Raw genomic sequence first — 25982 nt, 5'->3', positions numbered from 1 at the left:
AAAGTAAACAGCAATGATTTAGCAAAAGCTTTATAAATTAGGAAATAAATTAACTGAAATTAAATTCTCAAATCAATGTGGAATTTTACTTGTTTCTTTAAGTTTCTGATCATTTTTCATAAAACAAAAAAAAAAAAAAAAACTTCCAGATCATAAAGACAGTAGGAATTAAACTGCCGTTATATTGAAAAAATGGGTTACAAATTTTATGCACTTTTTAAAAGCCTCGTGTATTCCATACATAGGTATCTGGAAGTTAAAATTATCAAAATTTTGGGTTTCCTTATTTACCTTTCAAATGAGGTCAAAACTCAAAAAGATTATTATGCAATGGAATGAGCAAACCAAATTGAAGCCCCCTTAGAGGATCCATCCATTAGACATTTGCGGGCTACTGGGAGCTGTATTGAGCAAGTGGAACATTGAGTTTAAAACACCAAAAGGACAAATGATTTCACAAACTGTTTAAGTGAATTTCCTCTTAACTGTAGACTCAGCACACACCAGAATACATAAACTGAGTTAAATGTGTGCATCGTTGATATAATTTAGATTGAATTGAGTTGAGATTTTAACCTACTAATTCCAAATAAACCTCGATCACTTTGAAGATACTTAGAAAAACTTTCAACATAAATATGGGTGAAGCTCTACCCTGAATTAAGATCACGATGTACTACACTATATTAAATCATCGGTGGTTGCACCCAGTGTGTGTGCATGGAGTATATTAAACCCAGGATCTATCTATTATTTGTTATTAAATAAATTCAAGCAGTATATGCTAGAAAGCTTATGTTTAATAAATTCTTAAAAAATGAAGAATGCGTAGGCTATAAAACACATTTCTGAAAATGTCAAATTCCTACATATTACACAGTTCTCACCAAAAAATATTGCCCTCAGGCCCTTAGCAAAGGGCGATCATACTCTAATAGCAGACCCTTGCTGTTGTACACAGGAATCGTTGCTTCGCAGATATCCAACGCTGCGTATCCTTTTTCCTATATGCATCATACAACGAGAATGGCATGCACAAAGGAGGGAAGCTGCAGAAACCAGATTAAGAAAAATACCTGTAGGGCTTCTAGGTATACTGTACAGTGCTTCTCTTAAAATAGTACAGTAATAGACAGGAAGTGGAGAGAACAATTACACCAACACCAGATCCCCTTCTGCTGCTTCTTGTTCCTGTTGTTCTGGCAGCCATCCTTCCCGATATGGGAGAAGTATTCTCCTTATTTCTTCTGCACTAAGTGTCTCATACTCTAATAATGCATTTGCCAGCACATGTAATGCCTTCTCATGCTGAAAAAATGTCAGAAGTTACTAGTGTTACAAATTTCCATATGCAAGACTAGCAGATCTATATCATTGCTCAAGGTGATAACTTTTATTAATCAATGTCATTCAGATTAAAAAAAAAAAGTTGCTCTTGGTTCTAATTTTCCTATAGGTCAAGGTCAATGATCCACCAGCCTAAAGAAAGCCATAAAGCTGTAACTAGCACCATTCAATCCTTCTTTTCAGGGTAAAATAATTATTGATTCCATTTGACACTTGTTCATTTTGATTTAAAAACCAACCATACATTCACATCAAGAGCATTTGTTCTTGTCCACTAACAGTGAACTAAATATGCTCTTTTAAGTATAAGACTCACTGGAGACAAGTACATAAATGAATCTCAGAGAGAGAAAGAAAATTCACAACAGAATTTGAGGATAAAGGTGATAAGACTCAACCCAGATGAGATTCAGTTACACCTCAGCTTATATAGGTAGTTACAGTTGGGACTGTCAACTGACTATAGTTAGTTAGCTAACTAACTACAAGAGCAGAAAACTATAGTTAAGCCTATACACAAAGACTTAAGAAAAGAAAGAACTCTATCAAGTAAGTATACTCCTATAGTACAAGACTCATTAGTCAGACCTAACAGTGAACTAACTTGTGTTAATTTTATAAACTAATATGCTCTTTTAAGTATAAAACTTCTTAACTGACATTCTCGATTTTTTAGGAAAAGCATAGATAGTAATAGCTTGTGTTCCTTCAAATATGTCCACCATTAACATTAAATCATGATAAATAAATTAATAAAGATAACCTAAAAAATGCAAGAAGTTACAGAATGTAATATAAAAGAAGTTAGAAGCTTGAAGAGTTTATAGCCATCCAGATCCGAACAGATTGGCAGCATTCCTCTATTGATTTGTTTTTTTTTACTAGCCTTGTATTTTTCACTTGTGTCAAAGGGAATTTGTTATTCTCCAAACCTTTTTATAACTTCTTCTCTTGATGAAACTATTCTTTTAAAACGCTCAGACAAACCCAAAAGAGAAAGAAAAAGGTTTCCACTTTAAAGAAAAAATTTACAGACAATAATTTAATCAGACAAACCTTTTTCAAAAGGGCTTTCACGCGATCATATGCTTCTCTAAGGAGTTTCACAACCTGCAGAATAGGTAGAGGTGTATGACTTTTATTTTTGATAAAACATTTCTTAGAAGAGGAAGCAAATAATGGAAACATGATATTTTTAGTTAAAGTATATAAATTCACAACACTTGCCTCTGCATCAATACGTGACTGCATTTCAGAACTTGGTCGCTCTTTTATATTAACTGGCCCGATTGCATCACTCATCCCACAATTTGATACCTTGTGCATAGAGGAAAAAACAACGCAAAGCTCATCATGAAATTAAAAGATAAGTTCAGAGTTTCAGCGAAATTTGTAAATGTTGTCTATCTAATAATTTTAGGGAGACGATAGTTGTAAATTACTTTGTTACTACTTGTGAATATTCCAAGTAACAAACAACCAGCAAGAAAATATTATACAAGCATAATTTTTTAATAAAAGTGATCTCTAGTTTAGCAGATGCAAGACTGCACATGACACAATACAGGGAGCAGAAAATTACCATGTATTGGGCAAGCTCAGTAGCAGTGTGGAGATCACTACTTGCTCCAGTTGTGACATAATCCTGGCCAAAGATAAGCTCCTCTGCAACTCTTCCTCCCATACAAACATCAAGGCGAGCTAACAACTGTTTCTTGCTTATTGATGTCTCGTCACTTGAGGGAAGCTGAGTGACCATTCCTAAAGCAGATCCACGTGGCATGATTGTTGCCTTGTGAATTGGATACGCACCATCGGTGTTAAGGGCAACAATTGCATGACCGCTCTCATGATAAGCAGTAAGCTGAAGTTTCCAAAAGCACGAATAACATATATAAGCATACATCAAATTCATATTATTAGCAGTAAGCCAAAGGTTATTAGTTAGCAGCTATATACTGATGATTGCAGATCAGTACAGGGTACAGAAAATTTCATTATACAAACACAGTCTGATTATAACAAATATCATAGATTTAAAAGATGCTAAAATAATTTATATAACTGAGCCATCAAATGGTCAGGAATGAATTGCTAACTCTTCAACATACTCATGTCAGCACACTACTATCATTGAGACCAATAAATAAAGTACATCGAGAAGAGTGCATCAGAGAATGTTTTGTTAACATTTCTCATAAACAACTCTTAGAAGGTGGATTTGGGCTTAACTCAGCCCCAAAAGCTAGCTCATGGGGTGAGGATTTCCAACACACACCTCACGCAAAGGACTAGCATCTCGAGCGTGAAGTTAAGCACTGAACATCTTTGGGTGATCCGATCTCGATAACAGGTGGCACGATAAGTCCAACAACAAATCGTTATACCCACATTCTAAGATGGTATCAGAACTTATCCTAGATTCATTAAATGGTCACCCACCATGCCATCCACGCACCAAGCTCAAAAGTGTTGGGCATGAGGGGATGTATTGGAAAAAACCCAAGTCCCACATCGACCAATGATGAGGCCAAAAATAGTATATATAAGTGGAAGACAACCCTCACCTTACAAGCCAGTTTTCTAGGAGTGAGTTAGGTCCATAACCCCCTTTCTAAGATGGTAATAGAGCCTATCCTAAATCAATTAAAAGGATCATACACCATATTATCCACGACCAAGTCCAAAAGTGCTAGGCGTGAGGGGTGTATTGGGAAAAACCTCACCCTATGAGCTAGTTTTTTTGATTGAATTAGGCCCGTACCCAAATTCTAAGAAGAATGTTACTTCAGAAAAATGGCTCAAGATAAGATACAAGGATAATTTTATTAAAGAACAAATTTACCTATACATGTCCTACTCACCAGCTAACAACTGACTTGGCAAACTAACTATTCATAAGACTGCCAATCATTTTTTTCCCTGTAATATAAAAGTTGATGTCTTCTCTCAAACAAAAATTCATTGTATGCTTAAATTTTCAGTTTTAGTAATTTTAGTATACTGAGGTTAAACCTAATGTGTTTACTCAGGACTTTTCAAATAATTTAGCGCAAAAATCTCATGCTCAAAAATTTTAAGACAATAAGGTTAAAAAATATAGTGGCTTTGATGCATTTGGATCAGCTTTGTAAAAACCACTTCTTTGATATAACTTTTCTCAAGTTTCTTTTCAAAAGTTACTGTTTCTTGCTTCTGAGAACACACTAAAGTAACCTTTTGTTAGGTTTTTGCTCTTTTTCTTCCAAACACTTGTAAGAAATTGAGATCTCCTTATATATATATATATATATATACATATGATAAGGTCTTTAAAAGTTATAACACAATTGAACTTTAAAAAGGACTAAAAAAATATGAAAACGTCATCTGTAATATCATATCTCTTATATCAGCAAATGATATTTTAAAAAGGTCATGCATAATATAAAATACATAATTTTTTAGAACATGTAAAGACTGCTGCCCAGCAAAAGAAGGCAATGTGTCTTTGGTGGACAAACACAGCAAAATGTTAAACACACTGACACAAGATCACAACTCAAATAGGCAAACTCAGGCTTGAACAGCAGCAAGCTCAAACAAGATCATAACAGAGAGAAAAGATCAGAGAAAGCTCAAACGCAGAACAGAGCATAACAACAACACAGAATTTTTCTCTCAAACACAGAGAACAGAGCATAACATGAGCACATTGGTGACGGGAAACTTTAATTGAGAGGGAGAGAAGACTAAATTGATAGTGAGTGTCTTGCATTAGTAGCCTAACGCCAGTTGAGAGAATAGAAGTTGGTTACGAAAAAGGACGCACCACAGGTTTGTTCTTCTGGGTTGCACAACCCAATCCACAGAAGCTCATAGATTCAAAACTCGAAAAAACTCACTGATTGTGCAAGTTTACAAGTAATCAAGATGATCCTACTCCCATCCAACCAACTTGTAATACTAGGCGTGAACGAGATTGGAAATGGCTGGAAATTCGTAGGATTGTACAATCCTATGAGTATGATTGTATGATTGGGATTTTGACAACCTAGAGCAAAAGAGAAAAGTTTGTGTTTTTTCTCAAAAATTGCAAAACAATGTTCAAAAACCTCTATTAAATTGTGGGAGAACAATGGCAAAGAGTTGTTGAACTTGAAGCTTGCAACAAAATGAGTTATTTTTTTCTTTTCTTTATTTTGTTTGTGATACATATGTTTCTGATTCAATGGTTTGATATGGAAACAAGAGTTAGCTTTGTTAACTTCTGTAATAGAGGTAACAGCAAGGAGAAATGTGGGAAAAAAACAAAAACTTAAAGGACTAAACTGAAACCTGAGTTAAAATTAGACAACCAAAATACTAATTTTGCTTTCTAAATTTGAGAGGAACTTTTTTCTTTTAAAAACAAGAGTCAACCCTATAGTTTAGATCAATCATATAAACCACAACCTACATGTTTTAAGTACTAAACCAGATCCTGGCATATACACATACCTTCTTTGACTCTTCAGATATAAACATTGTTTTCCGCTCAGTACCCATAACTATTCTGTCTTTTGCAAACTCCAATTGTGCAGCTGTTACTTTCTCTGCACCTTCAACTGCAGCTTTAATGGCAGCAACATTTACCAAATTCGCAAGATCTAGTTTAAGGGAGTATATAATAGAAAAAGTCATTCAGAAACTTGGAGGACTATAAGATTTGCATTGATAAAAAAAGTCATCTCACATAAATAAATTATAATTCACCTGCTCCATTAAACCCTGGGGTACCACGAGCAATTGCTTTAACATCTACATCATCAGCTATAGGTTTATCTTGCAGATAGAGTTCCAATATTTCTTGCCGACCTCGCACATCTGGATTTGGTACAACAATCTGGTATCGGCAATTTGTTAGTCTCTGTATCTTCTATATTATGTGGGCACTTACTCCAGTACTTTTGATTCCAGGTTAGGTTGTCAAGTAATTTTAATGGTTGATAATTAAACGCATTTTTAATATTTATTCTGAAATTAACAATCCAAAAATGCCTGATAACTCCCTTGAGTACAATACATATAAAGGTTACCATAGCAACTCCCATATTATATAGGACATTAACTTGCACATTCAGCATTGTAGTTAAATATTTTATAACAAATGTTTATTGTAAGGTTCCTTAATGGATGTTTTAATTTTTATTTTTGGACAAACATAAGCAGAGCATATTATATCCTACAAAGCATACCTTAACCTTATCATAGAATGCTTGAGCTTTAATCTGTCATATTGTCGCTAGGTTGCTTGAAGAGCAAAAAAAAAAATACATAATGAAACCTAGAACTGCCTCACAATCAAGTGAAATCTACTCCAAAGGGAAGCCCAGAAACCCAAAATCTGGAACAAGGAGCAAAAGCATGTGCCAGTCTCTCAGCATGTCCAACAAAAGAACTTCTCCACAACAGCTATTAACTGCCACTATTAGGGTTTAGAGTTCAGACAACTCAAGAGAAAATTTAGAGAGAATTTCTGAATTTTATTTAATGGGTAAAAAATTATAATGATCTGATACAAAGGCAGTATTTATACAGGGAAAACCCTAACTAACTTGTAACTAATCTGAGAATAACTTACCATTAACTAACTGAAATCAGTTAGCTAAAGACTACAACAAGGGACCCAAGCTAACTGATGACAGCTGTCACTTAGAGAGAGTAATATACTCACCCCCACCCCCCTGGCATGCACAAGCTCAAGGTGGTGAGCAGTGGAAAAGGGCTCAAACACTTTGAGCTTGGACGGAATATGCAGGAACAGTATGGATGTAAGTTCTGTATGGACTAAGAGGTCTTAGAACAACTGGATGTAAGTTCTGTATGGACTGAACCACTGCAAACTCTTGTGTGATTTTCTTTCTCTCAAACCCTTAGTCTTGTGATTCATCTTGGTATTGGAATTGATTTTAAAGGGTCATAAAAACTCTATTTTTCACATGATCTTGTTCTCATAGTTTTCTTGATTGTGATAATCTTTTTAAAACAATTTTTTTGAGAAAACGTTGATTAATCAAAAAGGGTCATTTTAATTGAATTAAAGAACAAAGTGGCAAAGTTTTTGAAAGAATCTATTCAACCTCCCCCCCCCCCCCCCCCCCTCTCTCTCTTCTAGATTCCCGGAGTAGTATGCGATCCTCGGAGGAGTATTTAAGTGGGTTGGCTCACCTCCCTTAACAGCAAGCTTTTAAGGGAGGGTTCCACAAGTTCTTGGGTCCTTATCATGCTTCCAATGGCCCTCTTTGTACGTCCAAACTACCTTTAACCAATTTTCTGCCATCTATTTCCTCAATCGATGTCATAAATATCTCCTCATACAACATTTTCAATACCACATATTCATCTTAATATTCTCATTTCAGCTACTCTCACCTTCTTTTGTCCTTTTAAAGCCCAAAATTAACTACCAAAGTATAGTTGAATGTATAACAATACAATAAAATTTCCCTTTGATCTTAGTATGTACTTTGTGATCGCAATAGCAAATAACCCCCAATGCCTTTCTCCATTTTTATCATCTGGTTTGCATCCTATGTGTGACATCCTCATTTATTTATCCATTATTTTGTAATATTGATCCCATATATTTAAAGTTAAAAACCTATGGTATCACATCTTTTCCCATATTTACTTCCAAGCCATTTTCCTCCTTGCTAAAATTGCAACACACATACATTATCTTAACTCTTAAGTGAAAACATTGTTTCCAAAGTATGTCTCAAAAATGCAAGTTTAGAGTTAATTGGTTCCCTTGACCTAATCAAAACTATATCATCTACGAAAAGCAAGCAATTAGGGATAAATATTTATGCCCTTGGTATGCAAATCCAATACTAAATTAGACAAGAACTTAAGGCCAAACCTTGATGTAATCCTATCCCAATATATTGCTGAGGGTTAAGAGTATCTACAAAAAGTTTTAAGAAATATAATATATATATATATATATATATATATATTGAGAAATCAATCAGTATCTAATAGAGAAAATGTCAGGAGCTGTTTCTTTATCTCATCATGTCAGGAACTGCTTCTTTATCTCATCATATTCCCTCATTTGTTTCCTTATTTAATTAATAGTCTTATAATATTTATCAGACTTGGGATTTACTAGTAATATTACATTAGTGTTACTAGATCTAATTATAAGTATAAATAGAACCATTATTGTTAGTATTTTGCATCACACCATAACACATCGTATCAATCAGTCTAATAGAACATGATTATTGGGAAACTCATTTCTCTCTTTTCCTCCTTCCTTGCCTGAACACAAATAATTTCATCACGCATTAAGAGATTAAGAAAACCACATTACATCAGTATTGTAGATTAAGACTAACCATAATCATTCTTTCTATTTATATTATTTCCCTTAATAGATTCATCATTTCATCTATTGGGAAAAATAAATAGGACTTACATGCCGATCAAATCTGCCAGGCCTCGTTAAAGCTGGGTCAAGAATATCAGGCAAGTTTGTTGCAGCCATTAATATTATTCCCTAGAAGATAAAATAATGAATCAATTTCTAAAACCAGAGGAACAAATTGCACTCCAAGCTGTTCAAAGATACCTCATTCTGCTCAAACCCATCCATTTCAACAAGTAGCTGATGCAATGTCTTCTTTGTGTGGCCCTCCCATTGTTTTCTTGTTGATCCAACAGCATCAATTTCATCAATAAAAATTATACAAGGAGCCTACAGAAAGATAAAAGGGAAATAAATATTCCATAATCAGAAAAAAATAAAGGACCCATGTCACAACAGACCTTCTTTTGCAAACAATTTAAGGATACCATTAGCAAAAGTCAACAGACCTTCTTTTTGGCTGCTTGAAATAAGGATCTAACACGTCGAGCACCAACTCCAACAAACCTGAGCATGAAAGAAAAGTGATATGAAAATGAACATCCCTAACAGCCAACATATCACAACATTCCTTAATGTGACACTAGTTGCTACAGTATATGTCAGCATGCAAAATACTTGCTCAATGGGTAGGATAAATACTTAATTAAGGATGACAATTCTATCCAGAGCCTATAGCGCAATGGGTACGATAAACACTTGCTCAATGGGGATGGGCTGAGGCAGGGCTGGGGATTTACCCACAAAATTTAATGGGGATGGGTTCAGGTATGAATATATAGGTACCAAGCAGATATAGAGATTGGGATCAGAGTTGCTACCTACACAAGTATGGAGATGGGTACATGTATTTTTTTCAAACGCGAGTATAGGGACGGGAACTATAGTATACTACCCAACAACTCTACCCATTGTCATCCCTAGATGACATGAAAACATTTTAGCACCTAATCTGCCGAGGTAGAGTGCTACACATATCACAGAAATAAGAAATTATAGAATGTTAACAACTCATCATTCTGCTTCATGTATTTTGCATGTTTCAATTATTTGGATTTATTCCCTAGCAATAAATATCATAAGAAGCCAATTCCTTAGAGTTCAGCAGAAAAATGGGGACCCTTGAAGGTACTAAATTTTTTTTCATATAGCTTAACAAAGTTCATTATGTTAAGAAGTTCAACATCAATTTAGGAATCTAACAACCAACAAGCAATGCATTCAGTTCTATATAAAAAAGATGTTTATCCTCCTCTCCCCTCCCACCCAAGAAAAGAGGATCAAAGAAATGCAACAGTGCAACACTCCTCATTAATTAAGAGCTGACACAGATTGAGCAGTAAAGTTGATAAGAGTATGTTCAGATTAGAATAACAATAATAAAATACATTTAGTAATCAATAACAGAAAAGCATAAACATATTCTCTATCAATTGACAACTACTGTATTCTCATTATCAAGGTTGCAATACAAAAGCATTCTTTGTATGTTCTTATTTTCAAAATAACTAATGAATTATAATTTACCCACATTGCATTACAGCATAACTGTGCAATATCTTGTTTCTGATCTCAAGAGACTATATATAACTGTGCTCAATGCTAAAAACTAAAGCTATTGAAAACATAAAAAGTGAAAGAAGACTTACATCTCCTCAAATTCAGAGCCTGCTCGATAGAAAAATGGGACACCTGCTTCTCCAGCAATAGCCTTCAAGGTCCCAGATAAAGCAAACACTATTAGATCATAACAATGATAAATTTCAATTGATTAACTCAAAAGGTTGATGTCAATAATGTAGGATTTCAGTTACAGTCACAGATCAGAAGAATTATGCAAAGTGTAAGAAAATATCAAAGTGAGAGACAAGAACCAAAGTCCATCTATATCCTTCCTTGAACTTCCTAATAGAATAAAGCATATAACAGTGTAGTGTGGCATATTAAGAATGATAACGAATCCCAAAAGCATATAGAAGAAGACCAATAGGTTCTAAATTGTATAATACAATAACATCGTAAAAACTGTAAAAATGTGTCTGACAAGACGAAACTAACTGACCTTGGCTAGCAGAGTTTTTCCAGTTCCAGGTGCTCCTGTCAAAAGAATCCCCTGAAAAGAGGAACACTTTAGCCACAGTTGAAGAACAAGACATAACCAATACACACAAAAAAAGTATGATATCTTATTAAAAGACAAGCAAATTGATCAGCATAGCATGCAAGAAAAATGTAAACATAATATTATGATGACCAAAACATAACATGTTACTGTGAACAACACAATTTGCATATGGAGAAGGATTAAAGAGAATCAGTTCATTAGATGGAAAATTAGTTCTTCCTACCAAGAAATAAGAATAAGTCTATACATAGAAAATAGGAATATGAAAAAAGCTCAGGAAAAAAAAGAAAAAAAAATGACAAATTAACCTCTTCAGACCTTTGGCAACTTTCCTCCAAGGCGTGTAAACTTAGATGGATTTTTTAGGTACTCCACAACTTCCTCAAGTTCTTGCTTTGCATCATCACAACCTTTCACATCCTTAAAGGTTTTTACATTCTGCAAGGAAAGAAAGTGTGATAGAGAAAGATAAGAAAAGTGAGCACATAAGGCGTAGAAGAACTTTTGGTTTACTGTATATTCTACACACAAGGCTAAGGAAACTTGAAATGACTGACTTAATTATAAATTTATAATGTCAGATGTCTTTCAGAAATTATGGGGTGGTAAAACTTTCCAACTTTTTCGTTGACTGGTCCACAAAATTGCAAGTAAAGGCATAATTAGCTAGGATTATTTTATTTAGATAAAGGAAGGATTATGGAGGGTATAGTATATATCATGCCATTGCTCATTAGCCTATTCCACCTAGAATCTTCTCACTCAAATATTCACTAGCAATCAAAATTCTAGCTTATCCAAATTGAAGTTATTCAATCACAGAAACATTTAAGAGGTACAGAAATAGAAATCTGAGAACAGAAGTAAGAACAGATTATTAACCTTTTCAGGCATCACTTCCTTATTTAGCTCCTTTGGGGCATAGGAAGAACTTGATCCAACTCCTGAAGGTCCAATCCCACCCAAGCTTCCAATGTATTTTTGAAGTGCAGCAGCACCCATAAACCTGAAAGGATGTGTAGTAGCAATACAAGTATATTAAAATCAAAGAGTGGATGCTTATACATGAAAAAGAGAGGGAGAAAGGGAAACTAAAGACCCATACCAGACTAACCCCACAGCTACAGTGATCAAAATAGTTGAGATAAGCTCTTGTGCAAAACGTGACTTATTTGATACTTTTGGATCAACCTAAAGGAGGAAATAGCTTCATGAGATTCCGAGAACAACTAAACAAAAAGAATCTGGGTTACAACAGAAAAACTAAACAATTTTATTCCACAATTTTTAAAAATTATAACTAATAAAGCACAAAGCATAGAGAAAGCTTTTTGCAAATTTTTTTACCATAACCACATGTAGTGGCTGCTTGTCAGATATTCCAGGGCTAACAAAAGTTTCATCTGAGTTACCCAATGCACGCTGCTTCAACTCTTGCAACTGAAAAATATGTTTATCATTAGTTGCCCATGATATAACACAAGTAAATAATGACCTAAAAAAGTCAAAAGGCTGTTATTGTGATCAAAAGAAAGTTTATGTGCACAAAAGGAAAAATTGCAATCAATAGGAGGACAAGAATCATCGGTTAGGGTCCATTATAAATCTATCATGAGTTTAAAGACAAAAAGGAAGTGCCAAATAACTCAAGATCCAGAAACGTATGTGAGAGAAATACTGCCAAAAATTTTGTATACAAGTACTTAAAAAGTATCCAAATCTTTTATGCAAAACAAAAAAAAAATAATAACAACCACCACCAAAGTCTCTTCCAACTAGGTGAGTCAATTATATGATCAAACAATGGCATTGTGTTATGTCATGAAACAAATCCTCAAAAAACTCTATTTAGATTTTAGATCTAATTTTGTTTCGAAGAGTTCATCTAGAATCTTTCTTGGCTTCCCCTTATCATCATCATCAACTATAGGAATAGGACTATCTTGCATGTAGTGATTCTAGTCCCCTTTTCACAGTGAGGCTTCTATTGTCTTCTCGCATGGCCAAACATCCTCCAGTTTCAACAAGATTCTATGATCTTCTCCCCAATAGATGCTATCACTTCTTTCTCTTAATGCATTCATTCCTTAACCTATCATGTCTTGTATGTCTATTTATGCACCAAAACATCCACATCTCTGCAACACTAAGCTCATGCTCTTGTGAGCTCTTTACCGCCCTACATATAGTACCATACAGTATCACAGGCCCTATGGTTGTGTGGTAAAATTTCCCTTTAAGCTCAGAAAGCATCTTTCAATCACAAATATGGACAGCTCTGAATCTTATGGTTTACATCTCTGACAATTTTCTCCATCTTGATTGATAGTGTCACGAACCAACTATACCAAAAGCTTAAGCTATTAGGTGAAAACACATATGGACAGCTTGTATACTGTTATAACATCTCTAATAAAGAGATCAAAGATAGTTAAACCTCAATACTTGTGGAATGGTATAATCTCCAGTATATTCTATATCTTTTATTTCACATCTATGTAATCTGAAACCATATGCTTCCAAAGCTTTTCTCCATAGTTCTAGTTCACCATTAATCCCCCCCTCCCCTCCCCTTCAATGACTCTCCCACTAGGAATACATCATCCTCCAAAAGTATGCATAAAGGCACTCTAGGATATGCTAAGTGAGCAAGTTAAAAACTTAAGTTTAAAAACTTAGAATCATAATAGTCAATAAATAAGGAAAATACAACAGAGATCTGTAATAAAATTAATTTTCTAACACAAATACAAATGTCAAAAACTAGATGTGCTGCATGAAACTTATAACTTTGTTAGAAAAAGAGATCCTTTCAAAAAAAAAAATAATGTAGTTCACCAGGAGAATAAAACAGACATCAGTTAAGCACTTTGATCAAAACAGTCACAGATTGAATTACGTATTACAAAACAAATCCAAATATCTTAGATGATGCGTATGGAAATAAAACAGAATAAACTTTTGAACAGACCAATATTATTATTAACAAATAGATGCCAAACAAGATGCACAGGAAACCCCTCCACCTCTACTAATGAAAATGCAGCAGTAAGAATTTGGTTACACAGGCTAAAAATTGAAAAGCAGGATATAAAGAACATGATGCTCAAAATGATTACCAGGGTAGGAAGGCTAGAAGCTTTTCCAGAATCCTCATCAGGAAGATATTCACTAATAGCATTAGTGACCACAAGAGCTCGAAGATATTCCGCAACCCCTCTACTGTCCACAGCTCGATCCCTTTGTTCAAACCACTTGATGACAGATTCAGGACTAGAAAAAATACATTTAATCAATAAATCAATATATGCTAACAAGCTTTGACACAAAAACTTCCAGTTCAAAAACCTATGTGTCATTGTCTACCTAGCCGAATTTTCCCTAATGTCACATCTTTCTTTTTTTCTGTAAAGCATTACATGAACTACACTCTCCAATAACACCAAATCCATGTATCTAACTACAATCCACAACTTTTCATCTATCCTACACCATCATTTAACATCCAAGACCGAATAAAAAAGAAATGACAGAGCACTGAATGTAAAACCTAACGAACCCAGAACAACTCTTTCATGAGCACATGCATGACCAACCAAAGCTCAAAACTTTACCATTACTTCAATGCATCTTGAATTATACTACTTTTACTTTTACCTACAGTCACCGTACTAATGCAAGAATTGTTCAAGAACCAACTCAGCAAACAAAATCCACCACTTGCACCTTCTATTCTTGACCATTCATCAAACAACATTTCCAAATTCCAAAGCACACCTGTGCTTATTGAGTTCAAAGCTCAAAACTTCATCACTACTTCAAAGCATCTTGAGTTATATTAGTTTAACTTTTACCTAATGCAAGAATTGCTCAAGAACCAAAACTCAACAAACAAAATCCACCACCTGCACATTCTATTCTCCACCATTATTCATCGAACAACAACACTTCCAAATTCCAACACACACACACACACACACCTCTGCTTATTGAGTTCAACGAGCAGAGCACTCTGCTTGGCAGCATCCTGCGGATTCGCGTCGGCGTCGGCGACCAACCGCTCGAGGCGCTTCTCCTGGCGCCAGAACGGCCACCAATCAAGAAGCTCCGAAAAGGCCCTCTTCAGACTCTCCCTCGCCTTCACCCACAGCCCCACAAAGAACGCCACTATCGAGAGCCGCCTTCCATTCGCAATCTTCTCCGAATCAGCGCCACTATCGAGAGCCTCGGCGCCTTCTTCTTCCAAACCCAAATCTGAAACCGAAGCTGCACCTTCTTTTTCTTCTTCGGGTGAATTTATACCCGGTTCTTCTTCGGTGTTGGCTGAACCGGGTTCGGGTTCCAGTTCAGAGGGGTTGGGTTCGGGGCGGAAGGTGCAACATAGGAGCGTGGAAGGGACGCGGCGCGTGGGGGGGAAGGAGAGGGAGAATGGGGAGTGGTTCGGAGACAGGAACGGGAATGGGAGGGAAGGTTTGGAGAGAAGGGAAGCTTGGAGTGTGGCCATTGTTTTAATAATATTACGCTTTAGATTTCACAGAGGAGTTAGTGTCTCTTCTTTCTCTGTGTTTTGGTTCTTGTTTTGTGGAGAGTATTTGGGGAAGAAGAAGAAGGAGGAGGGTGTAAGAAAAGTAAACCTTATCCGGGGATTGAAATTGGCGCCGGCTTTGGAGATTTTGTGCGTGTATGGATTTTTATTAGTACAATTTTGATAATATTATTTGGTGGTATAATTAGTAATTACGCTTGGATTGAAAATGTTCGTTTCTTGTTCGTTTATTGCTTCTTCAGCATATCGTGGACATTTCATAATCACACTACTGAAGCAGCCTCCGTAGATTCTTTGTTTTGAGTGTGGGATATTATCATTATCAATAGGGTATAGTTACCAAGTGTACTTAAGACACTTATTAAGGAATTAAAAAATATTTATTAAGTAAATAATTGGAAAGTATAAAAAAATAACAATGTAATTTTATTATCATAATAAAAGAAAGGATAAATACTTAATTTAGTCATTGAATTTGTAAGAGATTTTGCTTGGGACACCAGCAGATTTGTTGGTACACCCAGCAAAAACTTTTAAATACCAATTATACCCATGGCTTATAAATATTGGTATCCTTTTTATTTTGTGTTCGAGCTTTTGTGTTCCTTGTTTTCTTTTTCATTCACCGTCGTTTGTTGCCTGAGAGGTTATTGGCAAGAGTTTGGCGTTCTTGGTGATTGGTCGATAAGTGGTGGTCGTGGTGATGACTTGTTTGGTCAGTGGAGGAGGTAAGCTTTTATTATTTTATTTCTTAAATTGGTAATTTGTAAGCTAATTTAGTTTTACGAATTGGTAATTCATAAAATTAAATGAACTTACAGATTGAAAATTCGTAAAAGAGTGAATCTGTATACTTCTTACGAATTACCAATCCGTAAGGTTGATAATTATTGTTTTTAATTTAAATGTTTTTTTAAAAAAATTAGTTAGAAAAATTACAATTGATAAGCATAAAACTTTTAAATAGATATAACAAGAATATTCATTTGATAGTTATAGTTTGTATACTAATAAAGTAATATTTAGGGTTTAAAAATTATGACAGAGTTGTTGTTATTCGTTTTTATTTTAGTTTAATGTATTATATTAATAAGTGTAGTCAAAAGGCAAAAATTATATGATGGTATAATTTTGGTGTGGTTAGGGTTTTTTTGTTTGTTATTGAAATTTTGAAATTTTTTGTGAAAATGGACGAAGATCAGTGGATGTATGATAGTGTAATGTCCGAAGGAGTTTATATGGATGACCAAAATGAGGACGAAGGTGGTGTGAATGAAGAACATGTTGATTGTTCTGATGCGTTCAATACTTCGTAAGTATTAATATGATTTATTGTTATTAAAGTAATTAAATGAACGTTTGTTGAAGACTAAAGGTGTATGAATTGCATTGTATGTGTTTGCTACCCGTGATGATGTTCTGTAATGAACTCGATTTGTTACTTATGAAATTGGATTTGTGGCGGTGATTATGAGGTCAAACACAAATAATGGAATTAGAGGAAATACCTCATTTGTTTTAATTGGTTGTGAAATGAGGAGTCAGCATAGGGCCAAGAAGAAGGATTTGGTTAGAAAATGTGGGTGTCCATTTAAGCTGCGTGCAAAACCAGTTGTGGGGGGCGAAGGATGGATGGTGAATTTAATCTGTGGGAGTCACAATTATGAATTGATAAAGTTTTTAGTTGGACATCCATATGTTGGTACACTAACTAAGGATGAGAAGATAATTGTTGCTGATATGACAAAGTCAATGGTCGAACCCAGAAATATTCTTCTAACGTTGAAGAAGCACAATGTCAATAGTTATACAACAATCAAACAAATATACAATGCAAGAAATGTTTATCGTTCTTCCATAAGAGGTAGTAATACTGAAATACAACAACTAATGAGACTTCTTGGACGGGATCAATATATTCATTGGCATATATTAAAGGATGAAGATGTTGTGCGTGACATATTTTGGAGTCATCCTGATGCAGTCAAATTAACCAATACCTGTAATTTGGTATTTTTGATAGGCAGTACCTACAAAACAAACAGGTACAGGCTTCTGTTACTTGATATTGTTGGTATGACACCAACAGGGATGACATTCTCGGCTGCCTTTGCCTATTTAGAGGGAGAACGTCTGAATAACATTGTTTGGGCTCTACAAAGGTTTAATGATATTTTCCTCGGACGTGATGCACTCCCTAAAATTATTGTTACCGACAGAGATCTAGCATTGATGAATGCGGTGAAAACTGTATTCCCTAAGTCCACGAATTTGTTGTGTTGGTTTCACATTGATAAGAATGTCAAGGAAAAGTGTAAAACCCTTGTTGGTAAAAAAAATGCATGAAATTATGTAATGGAAGCGTGGGGAAGTTTAGTGGATTGTCCTTCCGAGCAACAGTTTGATGGGTGCCTTAAGAAGTTTGAAATTGCTTGCTCACCATGGCCAATGGTTGTTGACTATGTCAACCAAACATGGGTCATTCCTCATAAAGAAAGATTTCTTAAAGTCTGGACGAATAAGGTCATGCACTTAGGAAGCACAACAACTAACAGGTATGAAATTTTTAAATATATAAAGTTGTCAGATTTTATGATTGAATGCATAAAAAAAATAATGTGTTTCTTCTATTGGTTGTGTATCTCATATGTAGGGTTGAGTCTGCTCATTGGGCCTTAAAGAGACTACTACAAAATAGCCTTGGAGACCTATGTAGTGTTTAGGAAGCCATGAACAACATGATCACATTGCAACACACTCAATTTAAGGCATTTTTTGAGACAAGTACACATGTGGTTGGACGTGTGTTTAAAGTTACCTTATACAAGAGACTACTAGGTATGGTATCAAGGTATGCTTTAAATCAGATTGCTCCTGAGTTTGAGCGTGTACATTATGCAGGCAAAAATCCTTCTCGTTGTGTATATGTGATGAGAACTACTCATGGTCTTCCATGTGCATGTGAGCTATCCTAATATGTTGTTGGTAGCATACCACTTGAGACAATCCATATGTTTTGGCGGAGGCTAAGTTTTTCAGACCAAGGGTTATATGAGCCACAAGTAAGCATAACCGAAGAGATGGAAACCATTTCCAAGCGATTTAAAGAGCTTGATGTTTGTGGCAAAGTTACTTTGAAGAGTAAACTTCGGAAAATTGCTTACCTTGATCTAAACTTTATGTGTGCTCCTCCAGAAAAGGTGAAAACAAAAGGTGCTCAGAAGAGACCGGTGACCAAGCAACAAAGATCTACAAAGTGTGATCCCTCGTACTGGGAGTATGTTGATGCATTACATTCTATGCAGAATAGTAATTCGTTAGTGAAACGTAGTGCATCATCATCTGAGCAACCATTTGAAAGAAGGGTCATGCCGATGTTGGATCAATTTCATCCATGCATTCATGATTCCATTGTAAACATTGTTGATATGAAAGTTGATGGTAATTGTGGATATCGTGCAGTTGTTGCCTTATTAGGTATGGGTGAAGATTCATGGTCATTGGTTCGCAACCATTTGCTTAAAGAACTTACAAAATGGTCTGATGACTGTATAAACCTAGTTGGTGGTATAGACTGATTTGAGGAATTAAAGCAGTCTCTACTTATTGATGGATTCCATGGTATAGTATATAATTTTAATGTTATGTTTTGTCCCATTAAATTTGCATTAACTAAATTCAATTTGTTAACTGTTACATGTAGGTTACCATGGACAAGTGGATGAATATAATTGACATGGGATATGTCATTGCATCAAGGTATAATGTGATCCTTGTTTCTCTGCCACTCCGACAAAGCATGACATTTTTTCCTCTTAGAAGTCAACCACCAATAGATTTTTTGGTGCATCGTGTGATATGTATCGGTCATGTGTATGGTAATCATTTTGTTCAGGTAAATGCATAAGTCATCCTTTTTGTGTAATTATTGTGAAAATATTTACACCATGGTATTTTTAATGTGTGTGTTCTTATGTAATAGGTATTTCTAAGGGATCGTTGTTCGTTACCGCCAATAGCATTGTTATGGTCTACACATTGTCATCAGCAGGAAAAGTAGTGGCTCACACCATATATTAGTAGAATGCAACAGTATACAAATTTGTCAAGGTTGAATACAAAATATGTTGATTTAGATGAAGATTAAACATTTACTTATGTGTTGTGATCTAAAATGATGATTTACGCGTGTTTCATTCAACGTTGACATTTACTTACTTAGTGTCTGTATGTGACATTGAATCCAATAATCACGTTGTTAGTGTTACTTAAATAATTAAGTTAGTTTCACTAATTAGGGTTACTAAAGGATAAACATAATAATGTTAATTCGTCATTAATTAAAAAATAAAAATACAACTTAAACAATTAACGTTGCTGAATCATATAAAACCATAAATTATATAAAACAAGGTAACTAAAATAACTCTTCATGCGTCTTCAATGTGCCGCTTGTTAGTCAAGGAATACGACTAACTTTTGTGTATAAAACCTGTGTAAATTGTATCAAACTCCTCCAATTTATGGTTATTTTGTAGCGTTGTAATTACTTTTTGTTAAAGATAGGTAATAAATACTTAGTACTTCCACTTTGTGTGTTTAATAATCATTTCCTCTCATTTTTAGGTCAATTAGGCAAGTTTGTGAAATGCTGATTTTCATCTGCTCGCTAAGCCAATCTTCTGGATTAGCGAGCCATCCGCTGAGCGCACCACTCCTTTGACTGAGCGCAAGGAAGATTATGGAAGAAGGATGAGTTGTGCATGTTCGTTGAGCGAGGGTTCATCCCACTAAGCGCACCGCTTGAGCCCATCCGCTGAGTGAGAAAAACACGCGCTAAGCCGAAATCCACTAATGCGTGTTGAGCGGTCCATATTCGCGCTAAGCATGCTAGCACAAACAAAGCCACTTATTTAAGCCTGAAATCAGATTTTGGAAGGGATTTTGGCCATTTTATCGAGGAGCTTCTGCATGTGAGAGATTCTAGAGAGAGAAGGGTTTGAATCCAGAGAGTTTTGAGAGATTTTGTTGTGCAAAGAACGAAGCTTGAAGAGGAAGTCGTCATGAGAGCTTGAGATGAGTTTGTGAGTGATTGTGAGGTTCTAGAGGTGGAGGAGACATCCTCACCGCTTGTATTTCTTCAATCCTTTATTTTTCTCTTCTCTTTGTTGTAAAGGAAGCTTCCCAGATATAGAAAGCTAAATCCTTTGTTGGTTCTTCCTTGTAGGTACTTGATGTAAATACTTGTATATCTATTTAATGATGTTTTATGTGTTCTCTGTGCTATCAGTATTTCATTCTAGCATGCTTTTTCCTTGATCACGTAGATGCATGTGTTGTTAGGATCATTCAACAGTGGAAACTGGTCTGATTCTTAGAACTTGATAGGATAGGGCTAGTTTATCGTATTATCACGAGGGATCGGGGTACAGTAGCCTAGTTGTTTGTATGTTTGTCTTAATGCGGTTCTGGTCAAGTTTAGTCCAACAAGAGGAATCTGAGGATGATGCTTGATCGGGATTAGGCTAGACTATCATGAGGAATCAGGGTTTAGCATTTTAGGAGACACCATAGAACATGTGAGCATTGTTAAGTAGAGAATATCCTTTTAACATCAGGCACCTAAGAGGAAGACCAACGTGTTGTCTACTTGTCTTTACACATCATTACTCACGTGATTTTCCTTTTAATAGTTAGTTTACATACATGTTCATAGTCAACACATCTCTTTTCATACTAGACACCTATTCACTGAATATAGTTTTACCAAGTAACACAAGTTTCCCGAGAGTTCGATACTCGGTTCTTACCGTTTTATACTACTTGCGCGATCTGGTGCACTTGCCGGGTTCCAACACCGCCTTCATCGTGCCACACATATACATTGTGGTCTGGAATCACTCCTCTAGCGATCCGCAAGCAGTCCTCCATGGCATCATATGTCTTTGTACCTTCAGTGACTATCCTTAGGTTGAGCAACCGCTCCAACCTTTCTGGTATTGCTTGGCAAGCCTCCTACAACATGATTAAAAACAAAAACAAATAATGTTAAGGGTTAATGAATTCACATAAATTGAGTAACAATTACATTTGAAAAATTATTTTACCACTGCATGTCGAGGCCGCTCTACACCAGCATGTGCATCTTCAGCTGCTTCATTCATACTCATTGTCGCCACTGGATGCTGAGCAATATATGGTTCAACAAATGTGTCATGCTGTTGCACGGGGGGCTATCTAAGAGGATCCCTAGGTTGTGTTGGACTCATGAAGGGATGAGATATCGAGTAGAACCAATCCATGTAGTCTGGTGAACACTGCCCAGGCGCTACACATATCTGACCAACCGGTGCAATGTATTCAGAAAACTGAATTCATCTATCATCAATGTCTTCTATACAGAGAGAAGGAGCATTAAGGTGTGGAGGAATGGTTTGCACATACCCAAACTGTCGTACAACCCTCTCCGGTCGGTGTATGACAGTAGACGGACCCTAGTTGATATGCCTGGAAATAAAGAGATAACCTCAAACTCTCTGAATGCACGGTGGTCACCATATGGAATCCAACATACAACATCAGATGTCAATCTATCCAACCGCCTACGATACGTTGATATTGGTAATGCCTTCACATACTTCCAACGACAGGCATGTGGTTTCCTCTCATCATAATCCTCAACAACAATAACTCAACCAACAGAGGAAAAGTGCTCGTAGATCCAATACTGCACATATTTTCCAAACAAATCAATTAAACACATTTCTCAATATAGAGTAAATAAGTAAATATATATTTTGAATAAAAATTCAAATGACCTATAAAAGTGTGATGTATCCTGCAAGTTGTCTGGTCGTGCTCTTTGACGCATCATTCAGATTGTCATACAAATGCACTAGTGCAACAACTCCCCATACGTAGCTTCCAGTCTGCGTCAAGTCCCTCAATGCGTCCAAGAATACCACATGAATGCGTGTCACACTCTTGTTAGCAAAGAGTATGCAACCAAGAAGGTGCAACAAATACGCACAAGCTACGGGTGTCCACTGTGTTGCATCACATTTGCTTCGATATATGTCTCGCAGCCAGGAAAGTCGAACATATGCCCCTTGACATTGTACTGTCTCAACTCGTGCCTCTTCACCACTTACTTCAAGCAATTCCACTAGCAGCAAGATGTCATCATCCACATGAAGAGACTCAAAACTATGGAATGTGCCTGTAATAGGCAAATGCAGCAATGAGGCCACATCATTCAAGGTGATAGTCACCTCTCTTACTAGCAGATGGAAACTACTGGTTTCCTTATGCCACCTCTCCACGAAAGCAAACATAAGTCCCCGATCACTAGTGTCCAGCAAACATGTGATCAGAGGACTTAATCCTGTGGCAGCCACTAAGCCTTCGATCTCAAGGACAGGCTTGGCAAACTTCTCCACCTTTCTTCCATGGGAGCATAATTTCAGCTCAGGACGTTCCTGGAAATGATAATATAAATCATTTTAACAAAAATTAACAATTACTTACGGAAATAAAATTTATTTAAAATTACAAATACCTCTCCACTCCAAACTTTTGTGGGCACATGATAAACATAGTCTTGCAACACTGATGTGTTGTGGGGTCCGCCTGGAAAACCCTCGGCATTAGTCGGCACATCAACACCAACTGCTTCATCAGGCTGTTCATGGACCTCCTCATCCGCATGATCCATATTGTCAACATTCTCAACAACAAGTGCAACTTCCCGTTTCCTGCATGCGAATGTTGTGGGCCTTCGCCACTAGAGAGCATCATCTACATCACGTCTGACATCTCTCCCTAGGGCTCTTCCTATAACCCTTCTTAAAGCCCGACCTGAACCTCGTGTTCCAACCATGATCTGCACATTAAAGGAGTCATAAAAATTCGTAAGCAAAAGAACAATACTTCAATCAATCCCAAATTACTATCACAATAAAAAAATTAAATTTTTTTGAAAACTTAAAGTAATGGTCAAAATAAAACTACAATTTTGATTTTCAATTAAATTTTAATGAAAACTTAAAGTAATGAAAATTGACTAATGATCATTTTTTTTATAGTTCCATATCATTACTAAATTGTCAAATATATACTAATAAACATTTGAAACTTATCATATATAACAAATTTATAAAACACTTTTTAAACTATCAAATATAACAAAATTACTAAACTTCTTAATGCAAAATATTAATATTTATGTAATTAAAATAACAAATTTAACAAATTCTAATTTACTAATACTTTTTAAAAATAATTAAATCACAACACACACACACACACATTTGTTTTAAAATAAACAAATTACTTAATTTCTTAACAAAAATCAACTACAAAAAATAATTATTTTTAATTAATTAAAATTACACAAAAAAATAACAACATTTACTTATTACAAAAGCAAATTTTAAACTAAAATATTATTTAATTTTAAAATTTTATTTTTAACTCAAACAAAAAAAATTACAAATTAGGGATCTGTATGATGCATACGGATTCCCAATCCATATGTTGTATACGGATCCACCATCCCCTCCAATCCCCCCCACCATGAATGCAAAACCAGGTAAATGGAATAAAAACCAACTTACCACGATGACGACTACAGTGACGGCGAGGCGACAACATGAGCGGCGGTGGCACGATGAAAACACGAACGGGGATGAAGAGAACCAATGGTACTGTGGGCTAGATACTGTAGCAGCCGGGGGGGGGGGGGATTTTCGAAAGCTTTTAAAAAAGGGTGAAAGGCATTTTTGCCATTTCACCAAAGATGCTGGGTGTACCAGCAGTTGGGCAGGTGCCCAAAGCAATTGCCATTTGTAAGATGCTGATACTTGTGTCTCTAAATTATAAAAAAATAAATTTGTCTCGTTACTTGAGATTTTTTTGTTCTTGTTAGAACACAACACCTTGTGAAGCCTAACATCTGTTGGGTTATCAAGTTCTTAGTCAATGATTTCTTTTCCTAAGATTTGGAGCTTTGGATGGAAAAGAAGTTTTGAGTCTGGTGAAAGAGAACCATTATTGAAACTTGTTGTTGTTATGGATAACTGATTACTCATGGATCTAGTGCGGCCATTGGATCTCGTTAGCGACATGCGCATACATGGCGATGATGTCGTCACCCTACTAGGGGAGGATGATAGAGAAGTCACCGCACAGAAGGATCTCCTCGATGGCTTCTAGTGGCACAAAGGGGTGTCATCAACAAAAATGGTAGGGTTGAGGGACCATAATGGTTGTTGTTGAGATTTTTAAATTTTTTTCTTCTTTTGAGATTTTTTTTCATTTTTATTTGGTTGTTGTTGTATTGATGATTAGTCAAGTATAATGCACTTCCAATAATATGTGTCAATTTGATGTTGTTTAGGTTTTGGGAAATAGCCTCAATCTGGCGTTTTGGGATATGAGTGGTTTGTGAAAGTAAATTTCAACAAAGGGAGAGATCACTCAAGAGGAAGTAAGTGGCAAGAAAGGAAAAAAAATGAAACACAACTAATGTTCTCAAAAACATTGAACACAATGCAATGTCATCGTCGAAAATCCTCTAGCACGGAAAACAATGATCGGAGGAGAAGAGGTGGGGGAGGGGGGAATTTGGTGTCATGATGACAAATTAATTTGTTGAAAATTTGGTGACAAATCAATCCATCTCATTCATCACCGACGCAACTATCTATTTGCACACATGGCATCACACGTAATCAAGCCTCATGACACGTACGCAGGTTTGTTTGGGTTAATGAATGAGAGTTAAAGTGGGACAAATTTGTCACACTTTTTACAAATTGAGTGACAAAATTTCATTTTTCAATATCAAGGGACCCAAGTGTTAGCGCTTTGCAAATTCAAAGACTAAATTGAATATTTACTTGAAAATAAATTCTCCTTTTAGTTATTTAACTTTTTCCTAATTAGCATTTTTCTTATCAATTGAATGCTCCTTTTTTTAGGATAAAAAGATTTTACATTATACACATTGTCACAGATAAAGTGATAGAAGGTTAAATTTTACAATATATGATAGTAATTTTTTTAATTATCATAATTAGGACCTTTGGTTCTCGATGGGATCTCAAGGTATCCCACAAACTTTGATCTTTTAAGTTGGTCATGGGACTAATAATTGATCAGGGACTTCATCACACTTAAAGTTCTTCACCCCTCTCTAAGGATGTATTTTGTGGTAAGGGAAAGGAGTTTAAGTGTAACTGTATAACTAAGTATTGGATAAGGATCAGTCTCATGGTCGAGACAAAGACTCAAGCTTGTAGGAATATCTCGAGATTTCAAAGATCCTAATTATTATCTTATCACTCAACATTAATTATTTTTCCTACATATTTACTTAATTATTCTCTTTCTAAATATTAATGAGAAACAATTAAGTGGATAGGAAGATAAGAAAATAATTTTAAAATGATAATACAAATAAGTGACAAAAGTTATGTGATTAACTAAATTAACTATTTTTCTTAGAAGACATTAATCAGCTGAAATGATCTTATAATTAAGGATTGAAGAAGTATAATAAACAAATAAGT

At 35.5% G+C, this 25982-nt stretch overlaps 3 protein-coding genes across 3 annotated transcripts; 1 reads left to right on the top strand and 2 right to left on the bottom strand.

Moving 5' to 3' along the window:
* Positions 1 to 831: 831 nt before the first annotated feature.
* LOC100794322 (ATP-dependent zinc metalloprotease FTSH 11, chloroplastic/mitochondrial) lies at positions 832 to 15545 on the bottom strand. Its single transcript, XM_006593693.4, has 17 exons — positions 14846 to 15545; positions 13985 to 14138; positions 12213 to 12305; positions 11971 to 12056; positions 11748 to 11871; positions 11184 to 11303; positions 10803 to 10853; positions 10390 to 10451; positions 9190 to 9247; positions 8945 to 9070; positions 8792 to 8872; positions 6082 to 6211; positions 5827 to 5975; positions 2930 to 3211; positions 2575 to 2664; positions 2404 to 2457; positions 832 to 1308 (listed from the first exon to the last, which is right to left on the bottom strand). Exons 1-17 carry the CDS (start codon positions 15367 to 15369, stop codon positions 1153 to 1155), a joined length of 2340 nt encoding a protein of 779 aa, XP_006593756.1. The 5' UTR covers positions 15370 to 15545; the 3' UTR covers positions 832 to 1152.
* A 2946-nt stretch (positions 15546 to 18491) lies between these two features.
* Positions 18492 to 18989, top strand: LOC106795611 (uncharacterized). The gene has a single exon (XM_014766202.1). It carries the CDS (start codon positions 18492 to 18494, stop codon positions 18987 to 18989), a length of 498 nt encoding a protein of 165 aa, XP_014621688.1.
* A 3240-nt stretch (positions 18990 to 22229) lies between these two features.
* LOC102662159 (protein MAIN-LIKE 1-like) lies at positions 22230 to 23125 on the bottom strand. Its single transcript, XM_006595196.1, has 2 exons — positions 22970 to 23125; positions 22230 to 22889 (listed from the first exon to the last, which is right to left on the bottom strand). Exons 1-2 carry the CDS (start codon positions 23123 to 23125, stop codon positions 22230 to 22232), a joined length of 816 nt encoding a protein of 271 aa, XP_006595259.1.
* Positions 23126 to 25982: the final 2857 nt, after the last annotated feature.

Source organism: Glycine max, chromosome 13 (assembly GCF_000004515.6).
Source record: "Glycine max cultivar Williams 82 chromosome 13, Glycine_max_v4.0, whole genome shotgun sequence".
NCBI lineage: Eukaryota > Viridiplantae > Streptophyta > Magnoliopsida > Fabales > Fabaceae > Glycine > Glycine max.
Note: the sequence above shows the minus strand (reverse complement) of the source record. Positions and strands in the feature narration are given on the sequence as shown.

What these genes read in the sequence shown, in the direction of transcription:
- LOC100794322 (XM_006593693.4), bottom strand. Translation starts at nt 15,369, where the DNA reads ATGGCCACACTCCAAGCTTCCCTTCTCTCCAAACCTTCCCTCCCATTC. An exon ending in CCCAGGGTTTAATGGAGCAG is followed by an intron (nt 5,976 to 6,081) that starts GTGAATTATAAT and finishes CCCTTAAACTAG; the next exon opens with ATCTTGCGAATTTGGTAAAT. An exon ending in CTGAGCTTGCCCAATACATG is followed by an intron (nt 2,665 to 2,929) that starts GTAATTTTCTGC and finishes TCTATGCACAAG; the next exon opens with GTATCAAATTGTGGGATGAG.
- LOC106795611 (XM_014766202.1), top strand. Translation starts at nt 18,492, where the DNA reads ATGGAAACCATTTCCAAGCGATTTAAAGAGCTTGATGTTTGTGGCAAA.
- LOC102662159 (XM_006595196.1), bottom strand. Translation starts at nt 23,125, where the DNA reads ATGGATCATGCGGATGAGGAGGTCCATGAACAGCCTGATGAAGCAGTT. An exon ending in CAAAAGTTTGGAGTGGAGAG is followed by an intron (nt 22,890 to 22,969) that starts GTATTTGTAATT and finishes TATCATTTCCAG; the next exon opens with GAACGTCCTGAGCTGAAATT.